This window comes from Leptonychotes weddellii, chromosome 10 (assembly GCF_054177405.1).
Source record: "Leptonychotes weddellii isolate Sample4059 chromosome 10, ASM5417740v2, whole genome shotgun sequence".
Taxonomy (NCBI): domain Eukaryota; kingdom Metazoa; phylum Chordata; class Mammalia; order Carnivora; family Phocidae; genus Leptonychotes; species Leptonychotes weddellii.
In genome coordinates, this window is record NC_138378.1 from 104,701,393 (window position 1) to 104,715,397 (window position 14,005).

Sequence of the window (14,005 nt, forward strand, 5' to 3'; positions counted from 1 at the left end):
AATTACTTTAGATAACATTTTGCCAAAAATTAGAAAGTTTCAGACCTTTCTTTTTTTTTTACTTCAGTATATGCCAGAAAACAAAGCAGAGTTCATTCTTCATTCATTCATTCAGTAAGCCAACAAGTACTTATGGTTCAGTACCTATGATTGTGCCAGGCAAATTTTTGCTAGGCCCAGTGAAGACAATGATGAACAAGCCAAAATGTTACCTATGTTAACCAAGTCTACAGCCCATTGTGAGACAGATGGTAAGCACGAAAACAAGGAATAATCACAAGTTGTGTTAAATACCGTGAAGGAAATAAGCAGGGTATTTTGCGAGAGGACATGGGGCAGGGAGCGTGCACAGTCAGAGCGGTCAGAGAAAGCTTCTCTAAGAAGGGGACACAGCTGAGGCCGAGAAGATGAGAAGACAGATAAGGAACATAAGAGACACTGTAGTGAGTCAAAGAAGCAAGACACTAAAAAGAACATGCTGTTGTAGATTCCATTTATATCAAGTTCAAAAACAGACAAATTAACTTATGACAAAAGAAGTCATAATAGTAGTTTGATGGAAGAGACTGAATGGGGGCCTTCTGAGGTGCCAGAAATAATTCTGTATCTTGATCTGGGGTGGTGGTTATATGGGTATATACATATATAAAAATTCACTAAATTAGACACTTAAGATCTGTGCATTTATATGTAAAATACCTAAAAAGAAATAGAAAATAAAGAATATATATGTGGCAGTGTGCATTTGTGTGTGTGGGTGTATATGCGTGCACGCACGTGTGTGGTGTTGCAGGGAGGCAAGTACATGCCAAGATACCTTCCAAGCAAAGAGAACAAAAATGTGCAAAGACCACAAAACTAGAAATACTTGTAATACTGGAGGAAGGCTAATGCAGCTATAGCTTAGTGAGCAGGGAGAAGTGACAGGAAATGAGACTGAAGATGTGGGCCTAAACCACCCAGCAAGACCACAGTAAGCTAGATTTTATTCTAAACCCAATGCACATCCTGATTTACATTTTTAAAGCATCGTACTGATTACAGTGTAAAAAGAACTAGACAGGGACCAAAGTGCAAATAGAAGCCAGTTACAAGACTTAAAGTACATCAGGTGGAGAGGATTATGGGTTAGGGTTAGCAGTACAGTGACTTCTAAATTACTTCCAAATATGCTGTGAAGTATGTTTTCAAGAAGGACATTAAAAATGTGAGACTCCCCTTAATTTAAGAAGCAAATTGGCTCCAATGAAAGGAAAACTATGAAACCACCTCCTTGGACATAGAAGTATTTCCTTTACAAGGGTACTATATTTCAAATCCCTTCTCTGTACTGTTAAGAAAACTGATACGAAGACACACCCTTGCACTAAATACAGACCTTTGGACAAATTATTAATTAGACTGGGGCCACTGTCCCAAGTAATGCTCTACTATCTATACTCAGCAACAGATTTCCCCTACTTTGTCTTCTAAACAATATAAGTAGAATAGGACTCTTATTGTCAAATGATTTTAAAATAAGGCCTGTCTTTACCCATCTGAAATATAAGCTTTATACTGTTTTAAAAAGACTTATGAGAGAGAGAGAAAACACAAGTGGGAGGAGATGCAGAGGGAGAGAGAATCCTCAAGCAGACTCCCCACTGAGCAAGGAGCCAGATGTGGGGCCTGATCCCATAAGCCCGAGATGATGACTTGAGCCAAAATCAAGAGTCAGCTGCTCAACTGACTGAGCCACCCAGGCGCCCCAAAGCTTTATACTTATAAAACATATTTAGTTAACTATAGTAATCCATAAAATGTGGCTCGATACAAGATATTAATAGTTCACAAACTGCACTTGTTAATCACTTCAGATGCAACCAAACTCGAAATGATATTTTTCATTTTTTTAAATTATTTCCAAAATTCTTGAGTTCAAAATTATCCATGTTTTTAGGAGTAAAAAGTAAGATATCCATAAAGAGCCAATTTTAGTTCACAACTGGGTTATGTGAAATTATAATATTTGTTGCTCAAACCAACTTTTCAGACATGACTAAAATGAAAAACACACATTACCAACCTGTCTTAAAACAAGAGAAAGAAAGAAAAGAGTCAACTCTCTCTTTTCTCCCCCTGCAACAATGAAGCTCAGTGTCCGGTGCAGCACTGGGGTACGATACTGAGGTCAGAGGTCCTTGCTGACAGGACTCATGGCTCAATTATGTTTAGGTGCTTTAAGTCTTTCCAGGGGTAGAATCCATTGTTGCCAAAATGTACCCCACCAGCCACTCCTGGAGCAGAGTTCTTTAGCAATGGCATTCCAATCTTCCAGGCTAGTCACTTAAGCACAAAACATAAAATGAGGGATCTCAATTATTTAAAAAATTGTTATTTACTCAACAAATATCAAGGCAATCAAAAGAGCAGCCTTTCACATACAAGTGTGGGACTCACTGGGCACTGGGATATAAAGAAACTTAAAATTACGAGAATGGAGAAAACTTCCCAACGTGATCTTTTCTGTTTCTGGCACACAGTAGCCTGAGCTCAATAAACATATTTGAATGTTTGCACATATGAATGAATAAATGCATGAAGTACTTTGCATGTTTATTTAAGTAGCAGTATAGAGTTAAGGTATCAGTGATGAGAAGAAATGTTACTCCCTTCACCAAATCTATTTTCCCCTAGGAACTAGTCCAAACCAACTTTTAACTTCACAAGAGGAAATTCTTCTTACTCTTCCCCTATTTAATAATATCATGTTTACATTTGTATAATGTTTTACAGTTTCCACAGGACAATTACAGCTATTCTCTTGTTTGGTATTGTAAGATAGATTATTCCTACCTATATTACACATGAAGAGACTATAAAATTCAAGGATTATAACGGCTAATAAACAGAAAGGTCTGAATTGTAAGTCCTTTCTGATTCATCCTGGAACACATCTATGAAATTGATCACGTTGTCTGAAACCAGACTATCCTTTCTTGGCTTAAATACAATCATGATCTATCTAGATCCAATTTACTGAAATCATTATTCTCAAAATATCCTCTAAAATACACTTTTTGTCTTCCAATTTATGGCAGACACATTCTGAAGTAATCCCCAGTGAGTCAAGCCCCTGTATAAGCAATCCCCTCCCTTTGATAGTTCATTCCACTCCCTTGACAGTGGACCCTGTGACTAGTTTCTAACCAACAGAAAATAGCAAAGGTGGGCGCCTGGGTGGCTCAGTTGGTTAAGCGACTGCCTTCGGCTCAGGTCATGATCCTGGAGTCCCGGGATCGAGTCGCGCATCGGGCTCCCTGCTCGGCAGGGAGTCTGCTTCTCCCTCTGACCCTCCTCCCTCTCATGCTCTATCTCATTCTCTCTCTCAAATAAATAAATAAAATCTTAAAAAAAAAAAAAAGAAAATAGCAAAGGTGAGAGAGGTCACTGCCTTGATTAGGATACTTTACATGACAAAGGTGATGAGATATCACTTCCATGATACATTTCATTATATAAGTCTTCATCTTAGCAATTTGGAGGAGTCTCCTGCTGACCTTTAAGAAGCAAGCAACAATGATGTGAACTGCCTATGGTGAGGGCCATGTGGCAGGGAAAAGTGGGAAAGCCCTAGAAGCTAAGAGCCTCAGCCCTACAACTGAGAAGAACTGCATGCTGCCAACAACCACACAAGCCTGGATGAGGACCCCAAGCTGCAGATGAGAACGCAGCCCAGCTGACACCGTAACTGCAGCCTGGTAAGACCCTGAACAGAGAGAGGAGCTGGCTAACTCCTAACTCATAAAAACTGTGAGATTATAAATGTGTGTTGTTTTATGCCACCAAGTCTGTGATAATTTGTTACCCAGCAATAACAAACTAGTGCGTAACTGAAAGCACTACATCCTCTTTTCTACTAAGAGATATCTTAGGGATCCTACCCACAAAATCAAGACTACCCGATGCTTGAGAGCTAATACATTACAGTAATATAGTTTCTTACTCCTTTATATCCATCTCTTGGTTTTATTAACTGCTCTTCAGATTGCAATATAATTGAATATTTCTTTGATGAGGTGGTTTGCAAACTGTAGTCACCAAACTGAACCCATATTCTTGGACCCTGCCCCAGACATACAGAATCAGACACTCTAGGGGTGCAGCCCAGCAGTCTCTTTTAACAGACCCTCCTGGTAATTGTGCAGCACACTCAGGTTTGAGGACCACGGCTCTGGTGAAAGCAAACATTAACAGCACTCCCACCAACTCCTCAGCTGAAGGATAAACCACACCATTAGTTTAGTGGCCAACACCTATTCCTCCTTATGGTAACTTCAAATACTGCATTGTAAGCAAGAGACAAGATATAATAAAATCTGGCAAGTACTCACTAAATTTACTAAATGCAAGGCATTATGCTACAAATAATCTATGGCATAAAAACACCAAACCTAAACTTAAGAGTGCAAAAAAAGGGGGGGGTTCAAATAACTCTGGGACAAAAATTTAAAATTTCTTAAAATACTTTCTATCAATACAAGACTTTAAAAACTACGCTCACAGAAAACATGACTCTGTAGACAGTGAGATCTCATTTCAGTCAATATTATCACTTACATCTACTAACAAGTTGGAGAGAAGATGGTGACAGAAGATTGGAGAAGCAAGAGCAGTAAACAAGCAATTCATGATGACAAACAAGTTTGCTTGCTAAACTTAAATAACCTATAATAAATTCTAACAAGAGATGAGAAGACAAAAAGAGGGGTCATTGAGTGAAGAAACCTGAAATCCTTGCAGGGAAATCTGGGTATCAAACACATGATAAATACATGGAGGATACTGCAGATTCTTAAATAGGAAAGTGGTATTTAAGAAAATTTATTTACTCTGCTTGTTGTATTATTATATATGATTTAACAAAAGAAATCTGAAGTCAAAGTCTCTGTGGGACCCAAGTAGACACAGACCTCCATTACTCTTCTATCTCTCCATTAAGTTGTCACCCTTAACTTGCTTTCCTAAAATACACTTTCTCTTGGTATAACTTCCTGGGGTATGGGTACACATGTGTATATGTTAGCCAATGTTCACAAACAGAGAGGCACAGATGTCAAGTTTTATTTTTTACTTAACACTAATACAGCACTATGTGCCAGGCACTTTACAAATATGAACTCATTCAATTTTGATAATGATCCTATGAGGCAGATACTACACCATTTCACAGATGAGGAAATCTGGTTAAAAATGACACTAAGTCAGAACGCTAGCATGTGGTTTATTTCAAACTTATTATTAGTCCCAAAGCTAATTATTTAATCAAAACTTTTATCTCAATTAAAGCTACTAGTATACGAAATGTTCTTAATACTCAACAAAATGTAAGACTAGTAAATATAGTCATCCACTTGCCCCTGCTAATAATTTTTAAATGGGGGAAAAGAAAACAAAAATAGTTCTTTCTTTTTCACTGTACATTTTCCCCGCCTGCAAACATTAGACACAAACCCAATTAAGCATGTCACTGAAGGTCTTTATTCTAATGTTCCTTTATCTGGTACAAAACACCCAGTAACCACAAGGCAGAATTTATCTTTAGTTCTTAGATTTGAGAGGAAGCATAGCATGAAGAAAATGGGCTCCTAACCCAGACTGCCTGGGTTCAAATCTCAAACTTTGGGACCTTGAGCAAGTTAAATTCTCTGTGCCTCAGTAAAGTAACAGTAGCTCTACTTCACAAGGCACTTGTGAATATTAAATGAGATAAAATACATAAAAGCACTTAAAGCAATGCCGGGCATATAGTAAATGCCATATAAATGTTTGCTATCATTATCATTATTATTATTACTCAGTATTTACAATGATATTGCTCTTGCCATTTCAACTTTCCTTCACTGGGCTCACTAGGCTCAGCCTGGTACTGGGCATACCCACCACTTCCTTATGTCTAATTTACCATGGTCTTCCTGGTCTCTGTGCTTCGGTTCCCCCATCAGTCTCTCTGGAACATCTTCTCCAACTTTCCCTTATGCGCTGGGCAAATTCTTATTCAAAGTTCTTCACATTTAAGCATTACAGGAGTTAGAAAAACAAGCCATCCTCAGTGAACTGATGTTTCAGAAAATAGTAAAAGAACCAAGTCAAGATGTTTCTTCCAAATAGCACCTAAAAATGTGGTGACCTTCTACCTACCACTTGATCTCTCTCCCTCTCATTCTGCAGAAGTTCCCCATCCATCCTTATTTCACTCCTTCTGAAAGACTCCTCTGTCTCTGTCAACTGCAAAAATAATTCTTTCCATGAGATATTTATAAATCTATATCTACGGCTGCTAAGGAGATTACTTTAAAATACCTTAAAAAAATAATAATAAAAAAGGGGCGTCTGGCTGGCTCAGTCGGTAGAGCATGTGACTCTTGATCTCGGGGTTGTGAGTTTGAGTCCCACGTTGGGTGTAGAGATTACTTAAAAATAAAACCTTAAAATAAACAAATAAATAATAAGGCCACTAAAATGCTTTTCAAGACTTACAAATGGGGGCGCCTGGGTGGCTCAGTTGGTTAAGCGACTGCCTTCGGCTCAGGTCATGATCCTGGAGTCCTGGGATCGAGTTCCGCATCGGGCTCCCTGCTCAGCAGGGAGTCTGCTTCTCCCTCTGACCCTCGCCCCTCTCATGCTCTATCTCATTCTCTCTCTCAAATAAAAAAAAAAAAACCAGACTTACGAATGTATTTACAGGTGGGAAAGGCAGCTCTTCCAATCTACTCAAGCAGACCAAGCACAACTAAAAATAAGTTATGTCTGAATTAACTGTAACATATCTAGGTAATGCCTTAATTAACATGGTATACTGTAGCTGGCCTGCAATCATAAGTGCAAATCAAAAGATTAAGAATCTCTCATGTGTCTACTCTGGCTCAGAAGAAAAGTGTTCTATCTCTGAAATCATTACAGAAATATTCCTTTAGTGGAGGATAATTCATCCACCAGCGATATTTCTTTAGCACATGAAGTTTTCTTTGTTTTGATTCCCAGTCCACAAACTACACCTTCACATGGCCCTGCCCAAGAGAAGTGCCTTGCACAAAAGATTACTGTTATTCTTCCAGATTCAGCATCACTTATCGTTTAAATTATAATTATGCTTGTTCTATAAGGGTCAATCTCTCATGAGTTTGTTTACTCATCAGATAGGAGTTCATAATACCTCCTCTTGGGGCTATCAAGAGGGTTAAGTCAGACCAAACAAGTGTTAGGTACTATTGTTACCAAGGGTTACCTTTCCAGGGTTAATGCTTCACAAAACCCCTACCTCAGTGACTACCGCCTTTCTCCACTCAGTCATCTTACCAGAACCTGAGTCATCCCAGACTCCTCCCCATCCTTCATCCCCTGGACTCACCCCACCAACACCTCCAGCTTCTCCGTTACCATGGTCTTGTCAATTTTTAATCTTAAATCAAGGATCATAAACAAACGTCCACAGGGGTCAGGAAGATAAACTGAACAAAGCAGACCCACATGAAGCATATGGACTGGCGGGAAAATGGCAAACTGGAGAGCAACTGCCTTTTTTAAAAAGGGCAAGCGCTACTTAGCTTCGGGGGAGTCTTGCCAAGAGGAAATTCAGGGCCAATGTTGCCCACTACTCTGGTTTTTCAAACGAATCGAGAAATCTGGGTTTTTATGGGGAAGATGCTAATTTTTGAAACAAAGTATGGTGTGGGCTATAATTAAACATATCTGCTGGCCAAATTCAGTGGGTAGGTTAACCAGTTCTGACTTCTATCTTTAGAATCCCTACTCCCTTTCTATCCCTATTACTTAGATTCAGGCTTCCCCTCATTTCTTACCTAGGTTTATCCAGAAGATCCCAAAAGGTCTCCAGATCACCTCACCCATTCATTTTCTACAAGCTGCTGGGGTAAGCTTCCTAAAATTAAAATCTGATCCTGTTTAAAATCAAGCAGTTCCGGGGCGCCTGGGTGGCTCAGTCGGTTGAGCAACTGCCTTCGGCTCAGGTTATGATCCTGAAGTCCAGGGATCGAGTCCCGCATCGGGCTCCCTGCTCAGCAGGGAGCCTGCTTCTCCCTCTGACCCTCCCCCCTCATGTACGCACGCTCTCTCTCTCATTCTCTCTCTCTCAAAGGAATAAATAAAATCTTAAAAAAAAAAAAAAAATCAAGCAGTTCCCCCAAACCTACAGCATTACAATGTGCCTAAAAATCACCTGAGGTATTTAACATGCAGATAACAGTAATCTACCCAATCTGAATCTCCCAAAGTGAGGCTAGGAATCTCCTATTTAAACACTTTCCCAGGTGATTCTGATGCTGATAGTCCTTGGGCCACAGAAACACTGATCTACAGGGTAAAATCTAGAAGTCCTTTCCATGAAAGTATCCCCTCTTGACAGGGCCCCACATTCCTCTTCAGCCTCATCTCCTGCCCCTCCATCATTATGCCTAAACATCTACCTTCTTATGGTTGCCAGAAAATACTCTCGGCCTCCACTCCTTTTGCATTCCATTGCTCTTCTGCTCTGTAAAGCCTTTTCTCCCTCTACATCTGGTAATGTGGGACCTACTCAGCTTCATCTTTCTAGACTGAGCTCTGCCTTTCCCCTCCATCCCCTCTCTGCTGCCTTTCTCAGCTTTAACCCTCTCTCCCTGGAGCTGCTTCCTTCTCTCCCATAGCACCCGGCACTTACCTAACTGCATTTTGCAGCCCCAGTGCTATGCCTGACACAGTAGGCCCTCAATAAATGCTTACTGAATAAACAGAATCAAACTGTGTGAACTAGTAAGGGTGAAGGCCAGATTCTTTAGCATTATCATCAAGATGCACACAGTCTCTCTTTACAACCTGTTAACTGCAATACTAATAAATTTACCATTATCACAGTTCCTATAATCAGGTTGTTGTTGATATGCAACAACAGAATAATAGCAGAAACCAATTCATCATAGAATTATATTCTTGAAACCAAGCAAGACATTTCAAAGAACACTTACCTCCTCTCTGAAGAAAGATGATACAATTTGAAACTAGCTGTTACACTATCAATTAAACAATGCCTTCCCTAGGTCAGATTAGGTAAACCACAATAGAAGTTTCACCCTTAGATAACTGGGGAAATCCTTCAACTGTAAAGACTTGTCCAAAGAAAGGTCAGGCAGAAAGGAGGAATGAGAAGCCTCTCAAAGGTAAAATCCCTCAATATAATTGTCTAAAGGTACATAAATAAGCAACAGAGAAAATGGTAGTTAAACCCCTGACATCTTCACATTCAAAATACAAAAGTATTCTTCCGATATCCAGGAGATGCACAGCTCCCTTTTACCACACTTCCAAAATGATTTATGTTCTTTTACACTTTCATTCCTCGAATAAATATTTGTTGAGCATCTATTCTGTTCATGTGCTAGACCCTGATCATGTTGAACAAGACAGCTACAGGCCCTACCCTCTCAGAGCTCATATCCTAACAGAGGAGGCAGACTCTCAACTAATTATTCATCTGCTTAATAAAATTGTGGTAACAAACGGAGAACACAAATGTTAAGACAGCACATAACATACAATCCATCCCATGCTTTCTTCTACACTGAGAAGCAATCATCTTAGTTTCTTACTACAGAAATCTAATTACCACCCACATGTGCACCCCTCTCGGTGGTTATTCTGAATAACTGCCAGGTTTCCAACTGTAGCTCTCAGATGTACCTCTAGGGAGACAAAGAAATTAAACTAATTCAAAAGTAATTTTTCCACCAGCAGCTTTTATAGTATCAAATTTTCTCACATCACTTTGCTCTAATATACAGGGTCACACCAGGGAATAAAAATCTCTTGACTGTTTTGAGTCTACCCATTTATGGGATGATCTGCTTCAAAAGCTGTTTTAATTCAATAAGCATTTATAAAGCACTTCCTGTTGAAGATCACACAATGGGAACATGTGATCTTTAGGAAGAAAGTGTCTCTAGGTGCAATTCATATTCCAGGAAAACTGACCACACAGATTTGTCCTTGGGGCACCTTTGGATTCATATTTTTAATCTGAACACAATACTAAGAACCCTCTACTAGAAGAAGTTTATGTTATAATTTGTGGCCCTCCTTTTTTAAAATAAAATCAACAAACTACATTTTAGTGAACACTGGATGTTTGCTAAACTGACCTTTGTTTTCCAGGATGATAGGAGATACGCTGCCAGACACAGGAAGTGAGTCAGATAACGGAAAACGGGAAAACATAGGAATAGAAAAGCACACTAAAATTTCCTGTAAATTAGGACACCTATCTAGTTGAAAATATAAACTTAGGGAACACTGCTTTATAAGAAAAAGTAGATTTCATATTACAGACACTGCTGCAAATGAAACAGCTATTCTATTGGCACTTACACCCAGAAAGCCAGATCCTAGTATGGAAAAAAAGTTTTATATGTCAATATTTACTGTGCAGAAGAGATAACAGGAAGAGGGTAGAGCTGAAGGCAAAACAGGAGGTATCTGGGTTAATAACCTTCTTTAATGAAGTTGTGAAGCCCTGGCCAAGGTTACCAAGAAGGCTCTGGAACTTCTTTCCACTTAAATTTTAATGTATGTCAGCACCTCAGGTCAAAACTGTATGACACCATATTGCTTGAAAGCAGAGGAATGTCCTATATGACCTGCTTGTAAGCAAGGTCCTTCACAGTTTTTCCAATTCGTTAGGCAAAATCCATTATGATTTTTTTCAGCTATTCATTCATTCTACATATGTCTATTGGGTTCCTAGTATGCACAGTAGTATTGTGCTAAGGCCATGGTGATCCATAAGCCAAGTCTAACCACTTGAGTATTACATTGTAATAGGGAGACACACTAACAAATTCCATAAAGGAGCAGAGGGTACTCTGACAGCACGCTTAAGGGGAGAGAGCTTAGGGGATGCTTCTGTGAGGAAGTAACATATAAGTGAAGACATGAAGATGAATATAAACAGGAAAGGAAGCTACAATCCTGGCAGATGGAACAACATTACTTAAAGATCTAAGAAGAAAAGGGGGGATGGGGAGGAGATGGCTACTAATACTGGCAGGGGCAGACAGTGAGGAGCATGATGTGAAGCTGAAGACAGGCAAGGACCATATCATTCAGCACCGTGCAGATCATGTTATGGATTTTTTGGACTTCATTCCAAGAGTAATGGGAAGACATTGGTGTGTTTTTTGTGTTTTGTTTTTGTTTTTTTTTTTTTAAGATTTTATTTATTTTCTGACAGAGAGAGACACAGTGAGAGAGGGAACACAAGCAGGGGGAGTGGGAGAGGGAGAAGCAGGCTTCCTGCCGAGCAGGGAGCCCGATGTGGGACTTGATCCCAGGACCCTGGGATCATGACCTGAGCCGAAGGTAGATGCTTAACGACTGAGCCACCCAGGCGCCCGACAGTGGTGGGTTTTAAGCAAAGGAGTAATGCACATTTTTTTAAAGATCACTATTTAACATAGAGAAAAGACTATAAGGGCAAGAGTAAATGTGGTCGAGCAAAATAAAGTAGTACTTGATTATAACCCAAAGTATAAAATAAATATTCAGGGCGCCTGGGTGGCTCAGTTGGTTAAGCAACTGCCTTCGGCTCAGGTCATGATCCTGGAGTCCCGGGATCGAGTCCCACATCAGGCTCCCTGCTCAGCGGGGAGTCTGCTTCTCCCTCTGACCCTCCCCCCCTCATGCGCTCTCTCTCTCTCATTCTCTCTCTCTCTCAAATAAATAAATAAAATCTTTAAAAAATAAATAAATAAAATAAAATAAAATAAATATTCATGCATCCACACTGATATAAACAAATGACTGGATAAATATACAATGGGAAGAAAAGACAAATCTCCCATGCATAATTCCAAACAAATTATGCCAATACTCTGCCCTCAGGGAGGTAAGACATAACTCTCCACTACCAAGGGAGGGCTCATAGTGACTTCCTTCCAAAGAGAGTAACTTTACAGGGAGAAACCTAACAAACACTATCTCAGCCAGGTGATCAAAGTCAGTATCAGCAATGACAAGTTATATTGATAACATGTACTCTTCATATGATGCAATGAGAGGTGCAACTTCATCTCTGTGCTCTTCCTCCCAAAAACCCATAACCCTTGCCTCATCATGAGAAAAACATTAGACAAATCCCAACTGACAGGCATTCTACAAAATACATAACCAGAACTCCTCAAAACTATCAAGGCTATCAAAAAGAAGGGAAGTCTGATAAATGGTCACAGCCAAGAGGAGCCTAAGGAGACAGGATGACTAAATGAAATGTGATATCCCGGATGAAATCCCAGAACAGAAAAAGGGCATTAGGTGAAAACTTAGGAAATCTGAGTAAAGTATGGACCTCAGTTAATAATGCGTGAATATTGGTTCAATAATCGTGACAAATGTAACATACTAATGTAAGATGTTAATAATAGGGAAAACCAGGTATGAGACATAAGGAACTGTACTATCTTCACGGTTTTTCTGCAAATCTAAAGTATTCTAAAATAAAAAGATTACTTAAAGTGTATGTGGGAAGTGGTAATGGAACCACTCTTCTAGCTTAGGCTAAAAATGACAGAAAGTACAGGACCTGGTGATTCACTGACTGGTGGGTGAGGTAGAGGACTCAAGAGTGAAAGCGACACAGATAGCAAGGATGAAAGGTTACAGCCCAGATTTCAGGCTCGGAAAACTGGATGGACAGTGGAGTCATTCACTGATAAGGGAGCAGTGGAGGAAAACCAGATTTGGAGGAAAGTTAACAACCAGCATTTACTGGAGGCCCATTACGTGTCAGGCCCTTCGCAAATTCCCATAATCATTTTGCACCATAGGGACTATTACCTGGCCCAACGCCATGTAAAGAAATTAGAGTTAGTATCAGGTTTCTACGGACGCCAAAGCTCGCTCTCTTTCTACTACACAGTTCGTTCTGCGCACATTTACTTCATCTGGCAGCCCAAGCGCCCCAAGCTACTGCTGAGGAAGTCTCCTCACTGGGAGTAGAAGTGGAGTGCATCAATACCACCGCCTCGGTAGTTACTCCCCCTCCCCGGGCCTCATCTGCCAAAAACCATCTCCATCTGAGTTGTATCCAACAGACGGGTGGAGACCTCATTAAAATGAAGACAATTAAGACACCACGAAGGGAACTGCATCCGCTAAAAATAAAAATAATAATAATGAAGTAAAGAAGCACAGGGAATTCTCTGGCTCCACTCTCGTCGAGCGGTCTCCTAAGGAAAAGGCAATCCCCCGGGAGGGTACCAAGTCAAGGCGGCTGGCCTAGGATGCCCCCACGCACCCTGACCCCAAAGCTCCAGGTCTCGACAGGACCCCCGGAGAAACGCCCGCCAGCCCGCTCGGAGCCACGCGGCACAAGGTGACACGAACCGCGCCTGCCCCTCAGCCGCCTGGGAGAGGCCGGGAAGAGGAGGGAGAGGGGCGTCCGCGGGCCCCCGCGCTACCTTGTACTTATCAAAGCCAGCCAGCTGCTCCGGGCTCACGTATTCGTAACCAGCCATGACGACCCGAACACCGAGCGCCCACTCGGCAGCGACTCTCCGCGAAGAGGTGCGGAAACACGAGCACCACACCAGCTGGGCAAGGATGGGAAGACTTAGGCTGGCAGAGGAGGTAGAAGAGCCGCGCTCCGCCCACCGCGCACGCGTAGCCGCCTCAGGCCACTTCCGCTGCCTCCCAGTGCTCAAGCGCAGCCTCCATCTCTTCCCGCCCACCGAGGGAGGGACGCTAGCCTGTTCACGCGGTCCACCCCCTCACGCCGTCGCAGTCCAATCAGTGTGGATCGGACAACACTAAGTCCCGCCTTCCAGGTTTTCTCGTCGCTTCATTCGTTAGCGTCAAAATTGGTGAGCCGAAGTAAAGAGTGAGTGGAGGCGAAAGGTCAATTTCCCAGGGGTCCTTGCTCCTCCTTGCCGCGGTAGGTGGGAGCTTCTGTGGTTTCGTTGCAGTGTGGAGGTTTGGAGCT

At 41.2% G+C, this 14,005-nt stretch overlaps 1 protein-coding gene across 2 annotated transcripts in view; it reads right to left on the reverse strand.

Annotated features, from left to right (window-relative positions):
* SELENOI (selenoprotein I) overlaps positions 1-13,675 on the reverse strand; it is a 59,415-nt gene extending 45,740 nt beyond the window's left edge. Inside the window, exon 1 of one of the 2 annotated variants that reach the window (XM_031027686.2) lies at positions 13,485-13,675. In XM_031027686.2, coding sequence (XP_030883546.1) covers positions 13,485-13,541 — 57 coding nt within the window. In that variant the 5' untranslated portion in view covers positions 13,542-13,675. The remainder of the gene's footprint in view (positions 1-13,484) is intronic. The other variant, XM_006732871.3, reaches the window with a different exon arrangement.
* Positions 13,676-14,005: the final 330 nt, after the last annotated feature.